General features: G+C 46.0%; 1 protein-coding gene and 1 non-coding gene across 9 annotated transcripts in view; both read right to left on the bottom strand.

Annotated features, from left to right (window-relative positions):
* REEP1 (receptor accessory protein 1) overlaps window positions 1–25,253 on the bottom strand; it is a 137,001-nt gene that overhangs the window by 76,612 nt on the left and 35,136 nt on the right. For all 8 annotated transcript variants that reach the window (XM_061432629.1, XM_061432630.1, XM_061432631.1 and 5 more), the window contains exon 2: window positions 421–493. In XM_061432629.1, coding sequence (XP_061288613.1) covers window positions 421–493 — 73 coding nt within the window. The remainder of the gene's footprint in view (window positions 1–420; window positions 494–25,253) is intronic.
* On the bottom strand, window positions 8,114–8,186 carry TRNAG-CCC (transfer RNA glycine (anticodon CCC)). The gene has a single exon. It is a non-coding gene; the product is annotated as a tRNA-Gly (tRNA).

The raw sequence follows: 25,253 nt of genomic DNA, 5'->3' as shown, positions 1-25,253 counted from the left end.
TCTAGCTACCATTTCCTCTTGCCAGGCCTCCCCGCTCTCATCACTTCCACACTCTACTTGTAACACCTCTGTTATTCAGCATATTCATTTGTTTAAAATAATGCTTCATTATGTCACAGTCATGACTACCAGTCAATGAAAAAATTGTGTGACTATGCAATCATCTCTTTTCCTATGGCCTCCACCTCACTCCGTGCATTCTCATGACTCTTCTTAAAAGGGCATGAAATCTCCTTTAACCTGGCTAAAGGTTAGCAGGGTTAAAGGAGAGGACTCCTGAGTGACATCTGGCAGGTCACTGTACCATCCTGCTCCCAGTACCCACCAAAGGGCATCTGCCCTGCCCCCACTTCACACTCAGCCTCCCCCACTTAACCCCACCATCACTCACCCTATCCACTCAAAAATTGTGCTACTTACATATTCTTTAATGTCCTTTGACTTCACAGCCTTGTAGGAATAATATGCAGGGTAAAGAGTGCCAAATATTAGCCTGGAGGGAAGAGAGAGAGAGAAAAAATGAGAAATGTGATTTTCATTCATTCTGTCTGATGGAAAATGTTGTCTTCAGTGCCAGAGCATCCTCTGAACTACAGAACATGCTTCTGTGGGGCTTGGTTATTTTTCTGAAGGCCCTGAAGCGTTTCTGCTCATGGCTAGGATGTGCTTAGGAACCTCTATGACCTGTTACAACTCCACACCCACCTTCCTTCAATCTGTCATTTGGCAACACAGGAGGGTGGTTTGGGGTCACAGAAGCCAAAAATGAGAGGATCGGGGGCTCTGGAGGTGGGAAACCAAGCTGAGCAGCCAAGACCCCTGAAATTAAAGGCCCAGTGGATTTCCCTGGTGGTCCAGTGAATAAGAATCCACCTGCCAATGCAGGGGACACAGATTCCATCCCTGGTCTGAGAAGGTCTCACATGCCATGGAGCAACCAAGCCTTTCACTGAAACTTCTGAAGCCTGTGCACCTAGAGCCTGTGCTCCAAAGAAACAGAAGCCACCACAATGAGAACCCACATACCACAAGGAGGAGCAGTCCCCACTCTCTGCAACTAGGAAAGAGTCCTTGCAGCCACGAAGATAGACCACAGCCAAAACTAAAAATTAATAATTATACATATGTTTCTAAAAGGCCCAATGTTCCTCCCTGCTGCTAATCCCCATCAGATGCTCTCTTAAGCCCACCTACACCTTGGGCTTCCTTGGCTACCAAAACCGCATCACTCCAAGTTTCTTCAAATTTACTCCCTTCAGACTGGATTTCAGCATCCTGCAGTCAGAATCAGCTGTTCAGTTTGTAAATCCAATCAAGCCAACCCTTTCTCCCACCAGACAATCCCCACCTTGCCAATAACCAGCTTCCCACTGCTCTGAAGATGTAGAAGCAAAAATAATGACACCAGTGTGATGTTTGGGCTTCAGCTCTCACTGAGTCATCACTCCTGGGGCCATGCACCAGGTCATTAAATAATCAGACTCTGCATAGCATAGCTCCACTTGCCCTCATTCTCTCTACTTTGTCCCTTCCCCACCCCCAACCATCGAGTCTTTGCCTGTCCTTTCCTTCTGGAATCTGCACCCCCACCCCCACCTCCTTCTTTGTCAGGTTGGTACCTATTCACTCATCAAATGCCAGCTCCATATGACCTCCTCCTGGAAGCCTTCCCTGACCTCTCCCCCTAAGTTAAATCTTCCCACTACACTCTCAAAGCATGATATACAATTTGATCAGGACACGTGATGTTTTGATTGACAGCATCCCCTAATTGGACTCTAAGTGCCTCAGGGCACAGAATGGATCTGTTTTGTTCAACAGTGTGTTTCCAGCACCTTCCACATAGGAGACTCAATAGATACTTTAATAATTATTATTTTAATTTTATTCATTTATTTGTTTTTGGCTGTGCTGGGTCTTCACTGCTGTGCATAGGCTTTTTCTAGTTGTGGTGAGTGGGGGCCACTCTCTAGTTGTGGTGCTCGGACTTCTTACTGTAGTGGCTTCTCGTGTACTGGAGCACAGGCTCTAGGGCATGCAGGCTTCAGTAGTTGCAGCCTGCAGGCTCTAGAGCACAGGTTCGGTAGCTGTCATGCTTAGTTGCCCTGTGGCATGTGGGATCTTCCCAGACCAGGGATCAAACTCATGTCCCCTGCATTGGCAGGTGGATTCTTAACCACTGGACCACCAGGGAAGTCCCCTCAGTAGATATTTTTCAATGAATGAACTGACAGGATGCTGGAGCTGAAAGGGTTTCATCCTCTCACCCGACAGGTGAAGTCACCTCTACGTGTCAATTCAGGTGCCAGCTGTTATACCATCCTGGCTCTGTCCCCATAAGGGCCAGCATCTCATGTGACAACCCTATGGACAGAGCTATGAAAGGAGACACCACACTCAGGAAGCCCAAAGCCATGGCTGGTTCATCAGTGGGGGTCATACAGAGAACTCCCATCAGATGCTATTTATCAAGGAGGGTTTAGTTTTACAATAAGCTGTTGCAGGTAACACCTTGACAGTCCACATTCATCAGGTTTCCATGGAAAAACAGAAAGCTAACTGAACCAAGTCTGTTTCTGGTGCTGAATGGGAAGGGGAAAGGGTTTTGTAACCTAGACTTACACAGGCCCTGCACTAAGTGCTCTGCAGACATGAGCTCAGACAACCTTGGTAACAAGAACCTCGTCCATAGACAGGGCACCGAGGCTGGAGCGGCTAGCCCGAGCTTGCCTAGTTCCATGACCAGTAAGGATAAAGGAGGGGAAGGGACCCAGCCAGACTGGCCTCCTCTGTGCCTGACTCCTTACCAACACTGTCCACTGCCTTGGAGAGCAAGGCCACGCCCTGGGAAGGCTGAAATTGTATCTAGGGAGCTAGATAAGACAGCCAAAGGGACAAAAACATAGTCTGAAAGAAAACAAGAAAATTCAAAAGGAGACGGTGACTTCCTCTGACTGTCCGGTGCCTAAGACTCTGCGCTTCTAATACAGGGGTTGTTTGGTCATTCAGTCATGTCTGACTGTTTGCAACCCTATGGACTGCAGCACGCCAAGCTTCCCTGTCCTTCACCATCTCCTGAAGTTTGCTCAAACTCATGTCCATTGAGTCCAATGCAGGGGGCCCAGGTTCAATTCCTGGTCAGGGATCCCACATGCCGCAACTAAGAGTTTAAATGCCTCAACTAAAAAAAATCCCGCATGCCACAGTAGAGATCCAAGATTCTGTGTGTTGCAACTAAGACCTGGTGCAGCCAAATAAAATGTCAAAAAATTAATTAAAGAAAAAAAAAAAAAAGATGGCCACAGTGCCAAAGACACAGGCAGCCCAAGGAAATCCACTGGGATCTGTCACAAGTCAGCTCAGAGGAGGAGGTTTCCCCAACCCCCCCACCCAGCCCCGCTTCACCCTAAGCAGTATTCTCAGATACTCTGGAGAATCTTTCTTCGTCCATGAGACCTTTCCTGACCTCAGCAGACCTTTCCTGACCTCAGCATCCCCTGAAGATTAGGTTCCTCTTCTGTTCTTCACTGCCACACCCTGGATGGTCCCCTTTCTTAGCTCTGATCCATATCACTTGCATCAGTTTTTTCCATGTCTGTCTCTCCCGCAAGACAAGTTCTACAAAGTTGGCTTGATGCTGTCTACTTACAAGTCTAACCCACACCCCTTGGGCAGAGGAAGTGCTTGGTAAATATATGTTCCCTCTGGGAAATTTCATAAAGTGCTGAAGCAAGGGTCAGAGCCACCCAAGGGACGCTCATGACTTTGGGGCTGAGGTCTCAATAGTGAGGAGATGCTGGACAGCACCAGGCTGCTTCAACAAAGCCTCCAGCACAACATCACAGGCCCCAGAGAAACAAACACGCCCTCCTTTGGCACAGAGGCCCTGGTCAATAGTCATGTCTGCCAGGACAGAGGAGCCTGGCATGCTGCAGTCCATGGGATTGCAAAGAGTCGGATGTGACTGAGCAGCTGAACAACAGCAACGACCAGGAGGGTGTCCAGCCCCTGCCTTGAGGCAGTGCGTGAGCAGCAGGAGAGACCAGTGGAAAGTGCATCTTCACCTGACAGCCCATGGATCAGCTCTTCTGTGAACCCCAAAGCCAGCGACACCCCCCAAGTGGACATAGAGGTGGAAAGCTTCACGAGGGCCAAGACAAAGGAGGCCTGTGTTCCATCTGCCTGGGGGACTCAGATGTGAATGGGTGCCAGCATCCCCCCACCTGGCTCCCTTTTGACAGCATAGGGACAGCAAGACAAATGTGTCTGTGCTTTCCAGTCTCCAAAAGCTCAGAAACACCAGCATGTAAGGGACTAGATCCAGTATTTCACTGCCCAGAGGAGGGAGAATGGAATGAAAAGGGCAAGGTCTCCTAAATCTATTTTGGAGAAAAAATAAATGAAGCAGCTCCATGCCAAAGGGGTTTGAGATTGATGTCCATTCATAGCAAGTCCCCCTGGCCAGGCCCTTCTCTTTCCCCACCTCCCTCAGCTCCGAACCTAACCCTAACCTCCTGGCCAGCAGCTGTTCCCCACTGAGCCATGCTTGCACGCTCAAGTGTCACTTCCTGGGACTTCCCTGGTAGTGAGTGGGTAACAGGCAGGAAGGCCAGGGCCTCCAAACGGAGGCAATAGGCAGCAAGTGTCAGACATTTTTTATCTTTCTCTTAAGAGGCAGGAGGAAACAAACAAGTGTTAGATTTTTTTCCCCTTCTCTATACAAATTTTAAAAAGGTTTCTCTTAAAATTCTGTGTTGCCATAATGACACCTGGTTCTACCTGAACTTAACTTTTCTCAAACCTTGAGTTAACCAATGCGTTTTTCTTATGGAAATGTTTGTCTTAAGCTATGTTAATGAACTATGTATTTATCCTAGACTGTCTTTCTTCAAGTCGGTTCCCCCTCAGAACCGACTTGACAAATCTGTATATTTTACTCATATATTGTTCTCCTAATCTATGTTAATGAAACTATATACTTACTTGAAAACCTGCCTTTCTTCAAGATTCAAGTCAATCATTTTATGGCCCGGGATAATTCACCTAGCGCCAATGTTGTCTCAAAATGAATGTTGTGGGTGAGGGGCCTGGTGCCACTCTGAGTTTTGAGACATCTCCTTTCTATAATTAACAGCTTGCTAGTAGCTATATAACATCTGGCTAAAGACTAGCAGGGGGGCACTCTTTCTGCCCCTTTCTGATGTCTGTGTCAGAAGCTTTCTCTATCTCTTTTATACTTTAATAAAACTTTATTACACAAAAGCTCTGAGTGATCAAGCCTCGTCTTCGTCACTTCGTCTTCTCCTCCGGAGGCCAAGAATCCCAGCGTCTTTCGTGACTCAGCAATAACCTTTCAGTAGGCCAGTGGCTAAGATTTCATGCTCTCAAACCAGGGGGCCCAGGTTCTATCCACAATCAGGGAACTAGATTCCACATGCCATAACTAAAGAGTTTGGATGCTGCAACTAAAAATGGAAGATCTTGTATGTCACAACTAAGACCCAGTACAACCAAAGGAATAAAAATAAACTTTTTTTAAACGTGTGACTTCCTATTGGCTATCTCTTCTTCAATTTCTAAAAAAAATTTATTTATTTGGCTGCGTCAGGTCTTACTTGCAGCATTTGAACTCAGCTCTGGCTAGTTCCCTGACCAAGGATAGAACCTGGGCCCCTTGCACTGAGAGCTTGGAGTCTTAGGCACTGGACCACCAGGGAAGTCCCCCAGCTTGCTCTTCTCCCTGCATCTTAGTGCATGACCTTCCCACAACTCCACACCTTCCCCGCCCCCGCCCCCCCACCCCGCCTCCACAAAGTCTCACTAATCCTTTAAGACCGAGCCACTTCTGTGCGTCTTTGATCAGTTGTCTCTCAGGATTTTCTTGACACTTGTTAAGTCTCTTACAGCTCTTATGTCGTAGTTTTAATAATAAGACATTAAAAATAATGATATTAATATCACTGAGTGCTCACTCACGCCAGGCACTGCTCTACAAGCTGTTTATTTGGTCCTCTCAACATCAATACAGGCTAAGAATTTTTGCATTGTTCAGTCATGTCTGACTCTTTGCAACTCCATAGACTGTAGCCCACCAGGCTCCTCTGTCTGTGGAATTCTCCAGGCAAGAATACTGGAGTGGGTTGCCAATCCCTTCTCCAAGGGATCTTCCCGACTCAGGGATCAAACCCAGGTCTCCTGCATTGCAGGCAGATTCTTTTTCATCTGAGCCACCAGGGAAGCCCTAAGAATTCTTGTGCTTAGGTGTTCAGTCATGTCTGACTTTTTGCGACCCCATGGACTGTAGCCCACCAGGTTCCTCTCTGTCCATGGAATTCTCCAGGCAAGAACACCAGAGTGGGTTGCCATTTCCCTCTACAGGGAAGAATTTTTACTACTCCATTTTACAGATTAGGATACTGAGGCTTACAGGGACAAACAGCCAAGAGCTGAGCTGGGATGTGACCCGGGCAGCCAGACAACAGGCTGACTGTCTTCTCCCAGGGCAGCCTGTGCTGACTGGGTCAGACCATCCAGGCCAGCGAGATTGATTAGTGGGGTCCCCAGCACCTGACACAGCGCCTGCCCAAGTGGCTGCTGGACGAATGTCTGATGGATGAATAAATATCAAACAACTGCAACCTCCAAGGAACTTCAGCCCACTTCAGATTCACATAACTCTCTCTACAATGTCAAGAGAGAAGGTGTACAATTCTTAGGAGGAATAAGGCCACTTAAGTGCTTAAGGTTGGCTCAAGAGCAGGAAGGAAGAAGGCTTGAGTGTCTTCTGTAGAGGGGAAACCAGGCTCTGTGCTCACACACTCCACCTGGTTATCTGTGAACAGAGTCCCACCTGGCACTCCAGAGCCACAGAGCTCTGCACCCACCCACCCTCTGCCCACGGCCATTTACTGTTCCCTGGAAGCCCCCAACCCAACCTACTGCCTCCATGTATCTGCTTGCTGCATCCCTGCTATCTTTGCCCTTGATTCCTCCTCTTGCTCCAAACTAGGGGCCTTCATCTGGGTTGCCGCCTTCACTTCCCCCCAGCTGCAGCAGGGTCGGGGGTGGGATGTGGGTGGGCAATGGGCCTCCTGTGAATGCTAACCTCGGAGACAGCAGTTCCCAACTGGGAGTAGCACATCTGGGCAACATCTGGAAACATGCAGGTCATCACAACTCAGAGAACGCTACTAGCATCTTGTTGGGGGAGGCCTAGGATGCTGTTCAACATCCCACAACACACAGGACAGCCCCCCAAAGTCTAATTGGGTCCATAACATCAGAAGTGCCAAGGTGGAGAAACCCTTGTCTAGGTGCTGTTTTTCAATCCTTGGGCCCTTCTCCTTTCCTTCAGCTTAAATGACATAAGATAACTGCTTTGAGTAGGATCCAGGGGCCTCTCTTCTTTCTCCAGTTAATTTCCAAGGAGTTAAAATTTTCTAAGAAGAAAGGGCTTCCCAGGTGGCGCTAGTGGTAAAGAACCTGCCTGCCAATGTAGGAGACATAAGAGACTCAGGTTCGATCCCTGGATTAGAAAGATCCCCTGGGGGAGAGCATGGAAACTCACTCCAGTGTGGTTGCCTGGAGAATCCCATGGACAGAGGAGCCTGGCAGGCTACTCTAGTAGCCATGGCCAGTCCATGGGATCACAAAAGTTGGACACGACTGAAGCAGAAGAAGAGAGGTAAGAGGTCTGTTGAAAGCCTGACTGAGCCCCACTGAGCCCCTCATTGGGCTCGCCAAGCCAAACAACAGCGGATCGTCCCAGAGGGTGAGCGCATGCCTGATCTCATCTTGGCCAAGTCCACAGGTTCCCCCCTCAACACTCAGTCACCCCTGCTTCCAGCCACTCCACCATTTCCCAGCCCTGCTGGGACCCCAGCACTGGCAGCAATATGCACCCTTGGCACCAATGCAAAATATAAAATTTCTGATTATTGTCCTATGTAGGTTTTTCCATGAAAGTTTATGAATCCATTTTTTAAAATATTTACTTATTTTTATCTATTTGGCTGTGTTGGGTCTCAGTTGCGACACACAGGATCTTAGATCGTGGCATGCAGGATCTTTAGCTGCAGCATGAGAACTCTTGGTTGCAGCACGTGGGATCTAGTTCCCTGACCAGGGATTGAACCTGGGTCCCCTGGATTGGGAGCACAGAGTCTTAGCCACTGGACCACCAGGGAAGTCCCTATGAATCAGTTTTGATTACTTTCTAAGAGAATTAATTTCCAAGACCATTTTTACTTTCTACTGTCACATAAGGGTCCTCCTTGGTGCTAGAGTGCCTACTGGCATTTCAATAAATATGCTACAATTTTTAAGATGGAAAAAACTTAAAACAGGAGAGAGAGATCTGAAGTCTCCTATAGGTACTCTTTTCTCATATTTTTCTTTCCTTCCTTCCCCCAAATAAGCAACCTCCTGAATTCTGTGTTTCTCATTCTCACTATTTCTCACTAATATTTTTACTAACTCTGTAAGCCATGCTGAAACAGACAAAAATGTATTTCTATTTAAACATTATGTAAATGGAATCACACTATATGTATTCCACCAAAATATTTCTTCATTCAAATTTATGGTTTTGAAATTTTTGATCCGTATTGAGACTTGTCTTTCTAGACCTTTTTTGTTCTTGTTGTGTTGGGTCTTTGTTGCTGTATGCAGGCTCTCTAGTTGGTGTGTGGGATCTTAGTTCCCTGACAGAAGATCAAACCCACATCCCTTGCATTGGAAGGCAGGTTCTTTTTTTTTTTTTTTTTAATTTATTTATTTTAATTGGAGGCTAATCACTTTACAATATAGTAGTGGTTTTTACCATACATTGACACGAATCAGCCATGGGTGTACATGTGTTCCCCATTCTGAACCTCCCTCCCACCTCCCTCTCCATCCCATCCCTCGGGGTCATCCCAGTGCACCGGCCCTGAGCGTCCTGTCTCATGGGTTGAACCTGGACTGGCGATCTATTTCTGGAAGGCAGATTCTTAACCACTGGATCACCAGGGAAGTCACTCCAGCTCACTGTAAACCTCTGTATACTATTTAATTATGTGAATTTATCACAGCTTATTTACCCATTCTATTGATGCATATTAAGGTTCTTTCCAAGTTGTCACTACTACAAACAGAGCCAGAATGAACATTCTTATACAAATCTCCCTGGGCGCAGGTGGGACTTACTCTAGGGTTTACACACAGTATGGAACTGCTGAGTTGCAGGGCACAGCACCTTCCTCCAAACAATGCCAAACCACTCCCCAGAGAGGTCATACCAGTCTCTACTCCTTCCTGCAGTGTAAACGAGTTCTGATGTTCTCCATTCTTTTTTTGGGGGGGGGGGGTCCCCATTGCTTCACTTGGGCTTTCTCTAGCTACAATGAGGTCCCCATTGCTTCACTTGGGCTTTCTCTAGTTACAGTGAGGAGGGGGCTACTCTTCATTGCAGTGAGTGGGCTTCTCATTTCAGTGGCTTCTCTCGTTACAAAGCACTGGCTTCACGCACACAGCCTTCAGTAGAAGCATGCAGGCTCAGCAGTTTACACGGGCCTAGCTGCTCCGTGCCATGTGGAATCTTCCTGAACCAGGGATCAGACCTGTTCCCCTGTATTAGAAGGCATAGGATTCTCCATTCTTGCCAAACTAATACAGTCAGATTTAAATTTTTTTTGCCAATCTGAAGAATGTGAAACAGTATCTCAAGTTTGTTTTAATCCATATTTCCTCAATTGCAAGTGAAGTTGATTAACATTTTATGCCTCTTGGCCATTTGGCCTCCTTAACTGAACTATTTATATTGCTTCCCTCCCCCATCCCATTCAGTTCTTTATCTTTTTCTTACTGATTTTTAGGACTTAATTGTGAATTCTGGGTATAAATTATGCCTTGGACATATGGATTGCAAACATCTTTTCCCAATAAAAAGCCCTTTTAACTTTCTTTGCTGTGGTCCCTTATGTTGTACAGAAGTTTTAAATTTTAAATGATAAATATATCAGTCTTTTATAGCTTGCTTTTTTATATCTTGTTGAGAAAATCCTGGCCACATATATCTTCTCATAAAAGTTTTTAAGATTCACTTTTTCACTATTAGGTTTTAATTCATCTGTAACTTATCTTTATGTATGTTATGAGTTAGGGATTCAATGTTATGCTTTTTTGGTAAGGATCCCAACTGTTCTAATAACAATTACCAAATTCCTTCCCACTGATTTTCTTTTTTTTTTTTCCCCCACTGATTTTCAATTCTACCATTACGTGTAATGTTTTCTAACATGTATAGATATTATCTCAGTTCTCCATTCCCTTATGCTGGTCTACCGACCAACTATGCACCTATACCACAGGGTATTAATTTCCATAGCTTTATAATAAATCCTGATATTCTTTTTAAAAAATATTTATTTATTTGGCTGCGCTGGGCCTTAGTTGCAGCATATGGGACCTTTAGCTGCAGTATGCAAACTCTCAGTTGTGGCATGTGGGATCTAGCTCCCTGACCAGGGATCGAACCTACATTGGGAGCACAGTGTCTTAGCCACTGGACCACCAGGGAAGTCCCCTAAATCCTGATATTCTTAATGCTGTCTTGCCTATTCTTGGCCCTTAGATTTTCTACATGAATTTCATGACAGCTTGTCAAGTTCCATGAGAAACTTTATCTGTTCTGATTGAGAGTACACTGAAATTACAGATTTACTTGGGAAGAGTCACCATCTTTATCGGGTTTCCTTTTCATGAACATGGTCCCCTCTACTGAGTCTTCCTTAACATCTTTTCAAGATATGCTACAGATTTTTCTGTAAAGACCTTGGACTTGTTTTGTTTTCTTTATTCTTAAGTATATATTTCAAGAGTTTTTTTTATGGTATTATGGGTTTTTAAAATTAGATTTTCTCTTGGTTTTTAATGTTATACAGGAATGCCATTGGTTTTCCATGTGGATCTCAGAACTACTCAACTTGCTGCAATCAAAAGCATTTGGAGTCCCAAATGCATTACAACTCCATGAAAAAAGTCAAACCCCAAACCAATACACTGTATGATTCCATTTATATGCTATTCTGAAAAAGGAAAGTTTATAGGGATTAAAAAAAATCAGTGGTTGTGCAAGGACTAGAGATGGTGGGAGAGGTGACTACAAAGTAGAGTGAAAGAATTATGGAAAATGATGGAAGCTTCTTGCATCTTGATTGCAGTGGTGGCTACATGACTGTCCATTTATCAAAATTCAGAATTCAAATTCACACTTAAAACACTCGTACTGGGATTTCCCTGGGGCAGTCAAGTGGTTAAGAACCTATGTTTCCAAAGGCAAGGGGTACAGGTTCAATTCCTGGTCAAAGAACTAACCCATGTGTGGCCACATGCCACACAATGCAGGCAAAAATTTTAAAGTAAATAAATAAAATAAAACTTATCAAATTGATTTAAAAAACCTGACCTTAAAAAGAAAAAACATCTTGAAGAATTCACACGCATAAGTGTAAGTGTGTGTGTGTGTGTGTGTGTGTGTGTGTGTGTGTATTGGTGTCCAAAAATGCATAAAGCTGGCCAGGCATTAGCCTCCAAGCTCGATACAACTTCCGGGTATTGGAGGGTCCATGTATGACAAAACAACAATTTGCAAGAAACATAACACACCTCTAGGGGCTGCTAATACTATAGCTCTGAAAGGACTGTCTTGGACATACTATGGGCCTGGGTGCTATAGGCAACTGAGCAAGCCTAACCTTTACCATGCTGTGTAGGGAACGTCCTTACTCACAGTGGTTATCCACAAGCCTAAGCTGGGCAGCTTTTCAGGCTGGGCACAGAGCTCAAGGTTCCCATGGCATGGCAAGCCAGCTGGGCTCTGGTTGCCATGGGTTCCATCCCTTGGGCTCCCGCTTCTGTTTACCCACTGTGACCTTCTAAAAGGCTAGAGGGAGAAAAAAGGAGAACAGCAGAACTGGCCCACTGGGCATTTGGGCTCCTTGGAGACTATATGACTATGATTTATAAGTTCTTCTTTATTTATTGAGTATCCATTAGTTACCAGGGACTGTGCAAACTTCTTTATAAGCAATATCACTATTCATCTTCATATGGCCTATGAGAGATAAGTTGTTTTTTTATAATACAGACAAGGAATCTCATAAAGAAGGCTGAGCACTGAAGGACTGATGCTTTTGAACTGTGGCACTGGAAATGACTCCTGAGAGTCCCTTGGACTACAAGGAGATCAAATCAGTCAATCCTAAAGGAAATCAACTCTGAATATTCATTGGAAGGACTGATGCTGAAGCTGAAGCTCCAATCCTTTGACCTGATGCAAAGAATCTTTGGAAAAGACCCTGATGCTGGGAAAGAATGAAGGCAAGAGAAGAAGGGGGCAACAGAGGATGAGATGGTTGATGGCATCCCCGACTCAATGGACATGAGTTTGAGCAAATTCTGGGGGACAGTGAAGGACAGGGAAGCCTGGCATGCTGCAGTCCATGGGGTCACAAACAGTCAGACATGACTTAGTGACTGAACAACAACAAAGCTGATCTCAGCCAAAAATAAACAAACCATGTCCTTCTTTCTCAACGTGGCATGTGATTCTGCTAGCCCCTGCCTATAGACGCTTCTCTTTTTCTCTTGGTCTCACTGTGTGGCACACAGAACTTCTCCAAACAGGGATCGAATCTATGCCCCCGCATTGGAAGCATGGAATCTTAATCACTAGACCATCAGGAAGTCCTGTAGATTCTTTCTTTTCAGTGTGCTTCAAGTCCAACTTCTCTCTGCAGACTTGAGACTAACACATACAAAACTGTTCCTGGGGGAACACCCCAACAAACACCTTATTCTTTTATTTGGTCCTTTGGTCTACACCACAACCCTCTGAGACAACTGGGATTCTTTTCACAGTTAATAAAAAACTGAGGCTCAGAGTGGTTCAGAGATCCACCAAAGGCCCCTTCCTTGTCTGACAAGATTCAAACCCAGGTCTCCTGCCCTGAAGTCCAGGACCATTCTGAAGCCCCTATCGCTGTGGCACAGAGAAGAGGTTATTACTTATTTAGAGTTGTGTAAAATGTGTGTGGCAAAAATACAAATTTAAATTGGATTACAGAAATACTCCAAAGTCCAATTTAGAAAAACACAGAACAGACACGCTACAGATTTCAGTTCATGCTGTTAAGCATTAAACTCTGCAATCCAGCCCACTCAAGTCCTGTTCAAGTATCGGTCTGAGTATTTTAAGCTCTGGCATCAGACCTGAGTCTGAATCTAGCTCCATCACTGACTAGCTATGGGACTGGGAGTGTGTTTCTTAACTCCTCTGGACCAGTTTCCTTGAGGCTGGAGAAGAAAAACACCTATGGTCAACAGCCACTGCACAGATTAAACAAGGAGACTATAGCTGAGAATTTAACATTGCAGAGGCAGTGTAGAAGGATGACAAATACTAGTTTCCGGTCTACAGAAATAAAGGGATCACTTCTATTTACAGAAATAGTGGCTTCAAATGCCAATTCCTTTAGGCACAAAATAGTTTTCACCCAATCATTATTTGTTGAGCATCTACTATGTACCCTGGGTCCTCTAGTAGGAAAGGCAGCCAGCAAACAGATAATTATACAAACAGTTGACTAATAACTGCTGCGTTGAGTCTCACTGAGTATGTTTTGAAGGAGAGCATGGATTTCCTTTACAATGACTGTCCTGTGGTCACCCACTTCCCAGCTCACAACCCCTCCCAGGATCTGAGAGCCAGAGACATTATTCTTGGCCAGATCGCCCCCTTGTAAAGGGTTATGGTTCTCCTCCTGGTGAACTTATCTCTAAAGCACCCTACAAGGGATATGGGTCTTCCCAGGTGGCTCAGTGGATAAAGAATCCACCTGCAACGTGGGAGACCTGGATTCAATCCCTGGGTTGGGATGATCCCTTGGAGGAGGGCATGGCAACCCACTCTAGTATTCTTGTCTGGAGGATCTCATGGAGAGAGGAGCCTGGCGGGCTACAGTCCATGGGGTCGAAGAGATTTAGACACAACTGAAGTGACTGAGCATGCACGCACAAGGGATACACTTGGTGAGAGGAAAGTAGTGATGGGCCTTCCTGCCTGCACCATGAGAGGGGGGAAGGGGAATAAGCCTGAGGGTGCTCTGAGCTAGACTGGAGGTGGTAGCTGTGGGGTACCTGTGGGACTCTCTGGGAACCTGTGCCAGCTCTGTCCCCCCACCCCCATTCCCACAGAGCAGGTGCTGGTGTTGCTGTGCCCAGCTTGGAGGTCTACACGATGGGCACACACCTGTGCAAGGAGGGTGTCACAGGGCTCCAGGGAAGAGAGGGGAACAGGACAGGTCTTTACTGATGCCCGCCGGGTGCTCACTGACGCCCACAGCAGTCAGGTGAAGTCGTGACTATTATCCCCTTTTTAAACACGTAGGACCCGGGACTTAAGGAGGTTCCATTCTTACATCCGTTCATTAGATATTCATTCAGCACTTCTGAGTCTAACACAAAGTCACAGAGATGCCAGGTGGGTAAGCTGGATTCAAAGTGCCGTCACTTCCTGGCTTCAAACCCTTTGCTTTTTCCAGTCCAACATGATACCTCAAGAAGGTAAGAGATTTTATACTCAGGGGGATCAGAAGTACCTGGAGTGCCAGGTGTATTGGGATGAGATAGTTAGCAGAGCAAAGCTGTGTGTGCTAAATATTGAAGGAAAAGCCTACGGAGGTGGGCCCAAGAGCCTCCTCCATTAGACTGTGAGCTCTCTGACAGCAGGAACTGGGACATTCCCCTCCTTTCATCTCCAGTGCCGGGCACAGAATGGGTGAGACACGCAGTAACATGGTGAAATTCAAATGTATTATGCTAAGTGAAAGAAGGTGAAGGCGTTAGTCGTATCCAACTCTTTGAGACCCCATGGACTGCAGCCTGCCAGGCTCCTCTGTCCATGGAATTTTCCAGGCAAGAATACTGGAATGGGTAGCCATTTCCTTCTCCAGGGAATCTTCCCAACTCAGGGATCAAACCTGGGTTTCCCGCATTGAAGGCAGATTCTTTACCTTCTGAGCCACCAGGGAAGCCAGATTCAAAAGGCTACATGCTGCTTGACTCCACTTATATGACATTCTGAAAAAGACAGAACTATTAGAGACAGAAACAGATACACTGCCAGAGGCTGGGGATGTGAGAGAAGTTGACTTCAAAGGGGCATGTGGAAATTTCTGAATGTGATGGAATGGTTCTATATACTGTGATAATGGTTACACAATTGCATGAGTTTGTCAAAGTTCATAGAACTACATTATAAAAAGGGTAAATTTCATTCTATATAAATTATACTCTACTTCTTTAAAGGGGGAAGAAAGAGAAAAAGAGAATGAATATAAGCAGATTTACAGAGAAGCTAATGAAGCTTAAATTTCAAGACCCCTCAACTGCATGGGTCCTGGGAGGGGTCCTAGCAAGCATACTCATCAAATTTTTTATGACTTTTTTGGAGAAGGCATCTTTCTTCCACTGTAAATGCTTCAGGATCTATTAAACCTAGATCCATGCCTGAATAAAAGTATAAGAACAGAAAAAAAGAAGAATGGTGGGCTCCCAAGGAATTAAGACTCAAGTGGGACCCTAAAGAAAGGCAAGACCTGGTTAGAGCAGAAGGAGGTAAGGAAGACCACCCAGGGAGTAGAACCAGTGTGGACACAAGTTTAGGGGTTTCTCATGGTTCCCAGTGACCTCATGAGCATCAGGAAACTGGTATTCCTACACTTATGCTCACTACTCAGACACAGATATCATGGTGTGATCTTTTCAGACACATCAAGTCGTTCAAGGCAGGTAGAGCTATGACCTAATAGGATGTGAAAACCCTAGATGCCGTGTAACAAGCTTGTATCATTCTTCTGGCTACCCATACAGCAATGACCCCCGACTGCCCAACAGAGGGAAATTTTACATTATGTTTCTGAAACGGAAAATGGTTGATGTCCACTCTTCCAGCCTTCCTTCCAGAAGGGATGTGTGTTTGTGGTAGACACATCTGCACAGGTATGAACCCAGGTCCCTGCAGCCCTCTCATTCAGCTGTGCTGAGAATGCGTCCTTCAAGGGGACAATCTCATGATACTACAGGAACAAACACAGACAAGTGAGGCTGGTCTTGTGGGTGGAGTTGCTGATTTCTTTATGGTTAAAATCAGCCAAGTTATCAGTAGAACGCAGCTCCAATTTTAAAGCAATTCTATTACAGAGAAATATTTGCACACCCATGTTCATAGCAGCATGATTCACAATAGCCAAGGGATGGAAGCAACTTAAATGTCCAATGACAGATGAAAGGAGAAACAAAAGGAAATGTATATTTATTTTTGTTGTTGTTTAGTCACTAAGTTGTGTCAATCCCAGAGACTGTAGCCCGGTAGGCTCCTCTGTCCATGGGATTTTCCCAGGCAAGAATACTGGAGGGGGTTGCCATTTCCTTCTCCAGGGGATTTTTCCCACCCAGGGATCAAACCCATGTCTCCTGCATTGGCAGGTGGATTCTTTACCACTGAGCCACCTGGGAAGCCTATATATATATATATATATATATATATATATATATATATATATGTATAGGTATATGAATATGTATATGTATTATATATACATATATATATGTATATACTTCTGCTGCTGCTAAGTAGCTTCAGTCATGTCCGACTCTGTGTGACCCCAGAGATGACAGCCCACCAGGCTCCCCCATCCCTGGGATTTTCCAGGCAAGAACACTGGAGTGGGTTGCCATTTCCTCCTCCAATGCATGAAAGTGAAAAGTGAATGAAAGTGAAGTCGCTCAGTCCTGTCCGACTCTTAGTGACCCCATGGACTGCAGCCTACCAGGGTCCTCCGTCCATGGGATTTTCCAGGCAAGAGTACTGGAGTGGGGTGCCATTGCCTTCTCCATGTATATACATATACATATAAAATTTTATATGTATACATATAATTATATATATATACAATTATATATATGTGTGTAATTTTATAGAAACAGAATATATTGAGTACAGCCCATTAGCTCATTTAATTCATAAATGATTCATTGTAACAAATTTAGAGGAAAACAGAATTTATAATTTTTCAAGTTACATCTGTTCTGCTTCATAGTACAATGTCATTTATTTAATTTACTGAAATTGTCTAACCAAATAAAATTTGCCAATTTTAGATGGCATTGTAAACTCATCTCAATTCATTAGAGAGGATATAATGACATTTAAGATGAATGAAAATTAGCAAGCAATGCAAAAATCATATTTTTCAAATGGTTCTGGTTGTAGAGGAAAAAACAAAGCCTGTATATTATGTTTTATCCAGAAGTTTCACGACTAAATATGTTCCTGCTATTGATAGACAGTAAAGAATCTGCCTGCAATTCTGGAGACCTGGGTTCAATCCCTGGTTCGGGAAGATCCCCTGGAGGAGAGCATGGCAACCCACTCCAGTATTCTTGCCTAGAGAATCACATGGACAGAGGACCCTGGAAGGCTGCAGTCCACAGCGTTGCACAGAGTCGGACCCAACTGAATTGACTTAGCATGTACACAAATATATACACACACACTCTGCACATATATATTTGGCTGTGCTGGGTCTTAATTGCTGTGAACAGGCTTTCTCTCTAGTTGCAGCGAGTGGAAGCTACTCTTTATTTCAGTGCACGGGCTTCTCATTGCAATGGCTTCTCTTGTTGCGGAGGCTTTAGGGTGCATGGGCTTCAGCAGTTGTGCCTCACACATTCTAGAGCACGGGCTCAGTAGTTGTGGTGCATGGGCTTGGTTGCCCTGCAGCACATGGGATCTTCTTGCACCAGAGATCAAACCTGTGTCCTCTGCATTGGCAAGTGGATTCTTAGCCTAAGGTCACCAGGGAAGTCATATATATATGTATATATGTGTATATATGTATATATGTATATATATATATATATATATATATATATATGTGAACTGGGCTCCTGAGCTGGCCAATCCATCATCTATATATATATATACATCTTGATTTCCTCCAGAAAAGATCTGGAGGTGACTTGGTTATTGTGTGACACATAAGAAACTATTATGATTCCAGGCCCCTGGGCTTGTCTGCAGGAAGGCTTGGGCAGCCACCAAAATCACTGTCACCTCACCCAAAGTGGGAGGAGCTAGAGAAAGGCTAATCACATCCAGGCCTGACTTACCTGCTCATGGAAGAACAGAGATTGTCTGCAGCAGGGCTGTCTGGCCAGTGCCCAGAATGCCTCCCTGATGAGAACATAAAAGCCCAAGAAAAAAAAAGCAGAGTGGAAAACAGCCAGGTTTTCTTTAGTGAGTGAAATTTCAATTTTGAGAGGAGGTTCTCCAGCACATGTCTCGATCGTCAGGGAGTTGTTAATTACAAGGGACAGTTATGGAAAAAGCGCAGCTAATGACTGCTACAGAACTGATCTGGCTGGGCATTGTGAACTGGGCTCCTGAGCCGGCCAATCCATCATCAAGAACACCTGTGCTTCAGGTGATGTAAGGAAGCCCACGGCTCCCCTGAGAGATCAGCGCATGCCAGCCTCCCAGCTGTGCTGGTTGCTTACAGCTCCTGGGGTGCAGCCATCAGGAGCAGACGGACCCTGAGAGAGAAAGGCAAGGCCCTGGTTTGGGTAACAACATTTTGTCGCTTGGAAAGGTAATCCTTGGTAGTGCTCTAAAAGGTGTGGAGGAGGGAGTTCCCTATTGGATACTGGTTAGGATTCTGGGTTTTCACTGCCATGGTCTGAGTTTGATCCCTGGTCAGGGAACTGAGATCCTGTAAGCCACTCGGCCAAAAAGGAAAAAAGTTTTTTTTAAACGAGGGGTGGGGTTGGGGGAGGAGGCAGGGGGAGGGGCTTCCTTGGTGGCTCAGTGGTAAAGAATCTGCCTGCCAATGCAGGGGACACAGGTTCTGTCCCTCGTCTGGGAAGATCCCACATGCCATGGCAACTAAGCCCCGTGCACCACAACCACTGAAGCCTGTGCTCTAGAGCCCAAGAGCCACAACTACTGAAGCCCATGGCCCTAGAGCCCATGCTCTGCAACAAGAGAAGCCACCGCAGTGAGAAGCCTGTGCATCACAATAGGAGAGTAGGCCCTGCTCACTGCAGCTAAGGAAAAGCCCATGCAGCAACGAAGACCCAGCACAGCCAAAAATAAATAAAAGTATTAAAAAAAAAAGATGAGGTAGAATGATGCTTAGTAGTTAAGAAGCTGAAATACATCAAATAGTTTGCTTCGTTTAGAAAAGATATTCCTCTCAACTACACAGAATGAGAAGTGCTTTGTAACATCTGTTCCATTTGCTTTTGCAGATCTGAAAAGAATGGATAAAACTAGGTCACCAAGGAGAAAACAATTCCAACACAGAACACAAAGAGTTGGATTAGAGGAGGGTGATATAAGAAATTTAGTCAATTCAGAATGAAAACAGTATGCTTTCTTTCCATTTGTTGTGAGCTCCAGATGGCCATGAAGACAGGGTGGACAGAAAGGGAAGTCCTGGTGAGGGATGGCCTGCTATCCTGGGAACCAACAGCAAGCTGAAACACTTTACATTTCGGGGTGGGGGGAGGTTAACATCCCATAATAAGCGGCGCTGATTACTGAGCACAGCCCTAAGCGCCCTACGTGCATTTGCAGGTACAACCACTCTACGAAGTAGGCATGATTCTAATCTACATTTCCCAGGCTGAAGATGTCCATCAGAGAAGTTAAATAATCAGGCTAAGGTCACACAGAGGATGAGATGGTTGGATGGCATCATCGATTCAATGGACACAAGTTTGAGAAGCTCCAGGAATTGGTGATAGACAGGGAAGCCTGATGTGCTGCAGTCAATGGGGTCACAAAGAGTCAGACATGACTGAGGGGCTGAACTGAACTGCAGATCACACAGCGAGTCCATGTCAGGACTGAAACTAGAATGTGAGATTTCAAAGCCTCGGTGCTAAATGGATGTCCCAACTTTTTTTGACAGCACAAAATCAGTAAAATATTATGATATTCCTCAGGCTCTGCTGAGGAAATCTTGGTAAGTCATCGTGAAGGCTGGTTTTATCTAAAATGAGCCTATCTAATACATAAGCCCACTTCCCAAGGCTCTTTCAAACTGTAACACAACTTGGGTTCTGCTGAAATCAAACAAAAGCTTGAGAGAACCTCCCACTGATTGGGAGTCTACCCCCCCAACCTCGGGACCTTCCCCAGGGAGTGTGTGCAGCATGCCCTTCTCCCAGGCAGACCCACTGCCTGCTCTGCGCCAGCACCGCACTGTAAACCACCCATTCCATCTCCTCTCATCTTCATGATGCCTGGAGGTTTCGCTGTCCACAGAGCCGGTCTGTGCTGCACCACTCACTGGGTGACGGTCCTTGGACAAGCACCCAGGAGACTCACTGGGTTTATGTCCTCTACACAATGGAGTGTCCCCACCAGAGCCAGTAGTCCTGTCAAATGGGATGATATACAAGAAAATAGTGATGCTGAAGCTCCAATACTTTGGCCACCTGATGTGAAGAGCCAACTCACTGGAAAAGACCCTGATATTGGGAAAGGCTGATGACAGGAGAAGAAGGGGGCGACAGAGGATGAGATGATTAGATGGCATCATCAACTCAGTGGACAAACTCTGGGAGATTGAGAAGGACAGGGAAGCCTGGCATGCTACAGTCCATGGGGTTGCAAAGAGTCAGACACAACTGAGCAACTACAACAAGAAAATACATTGAAAAGAAATGCTGCACACACCTGTGACATTATTTCCCTATGGTGGAGGCTGTGAGCAAAGGACCATGGTGTCCCACTAACAGCAGGGTGAAGCAGGAGCCACCGTGGGAGTTATACCTGAACAGCCCTGGGTGGGGCTGAGTCCAGCCCTTGTGCCTATAAGACCTAGGGATGCTTTGTGGCTGGGAGACCAGGGGTGGCACTGCCTGCAAGCCCCTTCCTGGGGTTAGTGGACACTAACCTCCAATGAGCATGGTTTTCAGAGCACAGGGAGGAGTGCTGCTGTCTCAGTGGACTCTTAAAAGCATCCCACCCTGATTCATTGCTTCCTTCTGGCTGCGTGACATCAGGGAAATGCTTCTTCCCAGAAGGTTCTGGTAGTGTCAGAGACACCTGTATTCACCCTGCCTCCATCCCAAAACAGAGAAAATGATGGACAAGTTCACACTACTTCCTCTCCCTGTGTGCATTTGACCAAGAAGGTTTTACTGTGAATGGTACACATGCTCATGTGCTCAGTTGTGTCCAACTCTTTGCAACCCCATGGACCATAGCCTGTCAGGCTCTTCTGTCCATGGGATATCCCAAGCAAGAATACTGGAGTAGGTCACCACTTTCTACTTCAGGGAATCTTCCCAACCCAGGTATTGAACCCACGTCTCCTGCATTGGCAGACGGACTCTTTACCACTGAGCCACTTGGGAAGCCATGAATGGTATAGTTTAGCCCAAACTTCAGCATTGATAGGATCTTTCCTCAAACCCCAGCCCTGACTGGTCTGTGAAGAATTAAGCCTGGGCTAGCTTCCCAGGGGGCTCAGTGGTAAAGAACCTGCCTGCCAATGCAATAGATGTGGGTTCAATCACTAGGTGGGTTAGATTCCCTGGAGGAGGAAATGGCAACCCACTCCAGTATTCTTGCCTGGGAAACCCCATGGACAGAGGAGCCTAGCGGGCTACAGTCCACGGGGTCACAAAGAATTGGACACGACTGAGCAACTAAAAAACAACAAGGCACCAGCCCTGGAGGTGCCCCTGGGGGTATGCTATCCTGGGAGGGATAACTAAAGGAACCACAGCCTGTGGTGTAGTATGGTGTGGTTCTGTGGCTCGTTTGCAGGTAGAGAAGGCAAGTTGCTTTTTAGGGTGGATTAGTTAGTTGGTTAGCAGTGGACTTCAACAGGAGGGGACTGGAGCACAGACTGCTGGGTATAGGGGCCTGGTCTTCGGGAAGATCTGTATCAGTCAGGGCCTAGGGTGACATCTCTGGGTCCCTATGCACTGAACGGGGTGCAGCACAGGAGAAGGGCTCCCAGTTGAGGGTCAGGAACCATGGATCTAGGCTCAGCTCTGATCCCAACTGGCAGTGTGATCTTGAGCCATCACACCATCCCTCCCTGAACCTCTCCTCATCCTTTCATTCAGAAATCACTGACCAACTGGGACTTCCCTGGTGGTCCAGTGGCTAAGACACTGAGCTCCCAATGCAGGGGGCCTGGGTTCAATCCCTGCTCAGGGAACTAGATCCCACATGCCACAACTAACAGTTCACATACAGCAACCAAAGATCTCAAGTGCCCCAACTAAGACCCAGCAAAGCCAAATAAATAAATATTAAGAAAAAAAAGAAATCACTGATCTACTGACCTGGTACCTATTGTACTGACCCGGTCCAGCAAGTGTCCAGCACTGCTCTGCTGACAAATCAGCAGTGAACAGGTGGGGGCAGAACCCTGTTGAGTTCTGGGGCACTCCTTCCCCTGCCTCAAGCGTTCTTTCATCTGATGACTGCAATCTGACCCAGCTCCAGTCCTGGCCTCTGCCTGCCCCGTGTGGACACTGCTGAGTGTGACCTGTCCCCTGGGCACCACCCCCCACCCCATGCTGCATCCTGAGAGAGCATGAGGATGTCAGCAAACACCCAAACAGTGGTGATGAGCAAACAAACAAAGCTGCTCCGAGGCCATCTGCACAGATGTGGACAGTCACCCCTCGCCAGGGTAGATTCTTGGGAAACTGCAGCAGGAAATAGAGCGGTCCAAAGGGGGATCATGTTTTTGCTGTATCCCTTTGTCACCAGTAGATGGGAATCACGGGTCAGCAAAGCAGAATGCTGACACAGCTTTCCTTCGGAAGCGTACAAAACAAAGAATGGACAGCCTGAGGTGGAAAACAGGAACATACGGGTGTGATTGAGCATGGGTGTGCAGATGAGCCAGCAATGAGGCAAAGCTGCGGTGAGCAGAAATGATACCCTTCTTGATGGAGCGATTCCACTGTTCCAAAATCTTCCACGGTATGACTTCCCTGGTGGCCCAGTGGCTAACACTCCACCCTCCCAATGCAGGGGACCTGGGTCTGATCCATGGTCCAGGAACTAGATCCCACGTGCCACAGCTAGGAGTTTGCACGCCACAACTAAAAAATGCTGCATGCTGCAACAAAGACCTCCCACCACACCACAATTAAGAACCCACGTGGCCAAATAAATAAAAACACAAAACTACCACAGCTCCCGACTGACCACAGAACACATCCAATTGCTTGCTTTGGTACTGAGGGCCCCACCAGCCAGCTGGGCCCACCCCACCAGCCTCACGTGCCCTCCGCTAATTCCTGGGCACACATCATGTGTTTTTGCCACTGTGCCCTGCCATCATTCTCTTTGCCTGGAAGGTTCTTTCCCAGCTCTGTCTGCCAAAATCCCATGGACTGGATTAGAAGCCTTGACATCTGGAGCCAGGAAATTATTTGCTGGTCAGGGAGGGAGCTGTCCTGAGCATTGAAGGATGTTCAGCAGCAACCCTGGTCTCTCCACCAGGGTTGCTGGTAGTAGCATTCCCTACCATGCTAGGGAATGCCAGTAGCATTCCCTCCATCCCATCTGTGAAGATCAAAAATGCCTCCAGGAGGGAGAGAAGTTCAAGGGCGGGGGGCTGGGGGGCGGACATACGTATCCCTATGGCTGATTCATGTTGACGTATGGCAGAAACCAACATAATACTGTAAGGTAATTATCCTCCAATTAAAAATAAATAAATTTAAATTAAAAAGAGAAAAAATGCCTCTAGAAGGACTTCCCAGGTGGTTCCAGTAGCTAAGACTCTGCACTCCCAATGCAGGGGGCCCAGGTTCAATCCCTGGCCAGGGAACCAGATCCCACATGCTGCAACTAAGACCTGGTACAGCTAAATAAATACATGAAAAATTTTTAAATGCCTCTAGAGACTGGCAAATGTCCTCTGGGGGCCAAAGAGCCCCTGGCTGAGAACCCCTATTCTACACTCAGATCCAGGGCTACTCTTTTCATGAGGCCCTTCCCTGAACTTCTTAGAAGTGTAAATGGCTTTTACACGCTTTGTAATAATCTATTAGCATTTAACATAGCTTCCTTTCAGTTTGATTTATATGTGCTTATATCACCCTCCCTGTCAGGCCATAAATTCCTTGAGGGCAGAGATCACCTATTGTTCATCTTCTACAAGCCACTCATTACCTACTGGCCTAGTGAAACTCGACCACTGGGTTTAACTTGCTTACTCTTAACATAAACCTAACCTGTCTATGTTACTTGTTTATGCTTATTGTAGAAAAAAATTTTAAGACAGAAAAGGACAAGACCTGGACCTGGTGGTCCAGTGGTTAAGACCATGCTTCCACTGCAGGGCACACAGATTTGATTCCAGGTCAGGGAACTAAGACCCTTAAAAAAAGAATAAAATAAAAATCCCCCAGAATCCCACCATCCAGCAATAACAGTAGTTAAAACAAATTGTTATACTAAATATGTCCTTCTAATACTGGTATACCAATAAAATACTGGTACACATCCCTCCTCAGGGCTTCCCTAGTGGCTCAGTGGTGAAGAATCTGCCGGCCAGAGCAGGAGATGTGGGTTCAATCCCTGGGTCGGGAAGGTCCCCTGGAGAAAGAAATGGCAACCCACTTCAGAATTCTTGCCTGGAAAATCTTATGGACAGAGGAGCCTGGTGGGCTACAGTCCATGGAGTCACAAAGAGTCAGACATGATTGAAGCAACTTAGCATGCACGCACATGAAAAGTAGAAGCCTGGAGAGACAGAGTCAGAGAGAGAACAGTGAACACACACACACACACATACACAGAAAATGAAGCTGAGATGTGAGAGCAGGGTCTTGGGGAGGGGGAGGAAGTGAGAACAGGAGGCTTCCCAATAGCTTCCAGCCCAGTTTCTAGGACCCCATGGAGTCCAACTGCAACTCCCTAACTCTTTACAATGAATTCCCCTTTTTGTTTTGTTTTTGTTTTTTTTAATTAAAAAAAAATTTTTTTTTTACTTTATTTCTTCCCCTATTTCCATTATTTACAGAGTTTGAATCTTAGGGCAAGCTTTGGTTTCTTGTTGTTAAGTTTGAGGAATAGTTTAAACTCAAGGTTCCTCTGTCCATAGGTTTTCCCAGGCAAGAATACTGAAGTGGGTTGCCATTTCTTTCTCCAGAGGACCTTTCTG

Source organism: Bos javanicus, chromosome 11 (assembly GCF_032452875.1).
Source record: "Bos javanicus breed banteng chromosome 11, ARS-OSU_banteng_1.0, whole genome shotgun sequence".
NCBI classification, from domain to species: Eukaryota; Metazoa; Chordata; class Mammalia; order Artiodactyla; family Bovidae; genus Bos; species Bos javanicus.
Note: the sequence above shows the minus strand (reverse complement) of the source record. Positions and strands in the feature narration are given on the sequence as shown.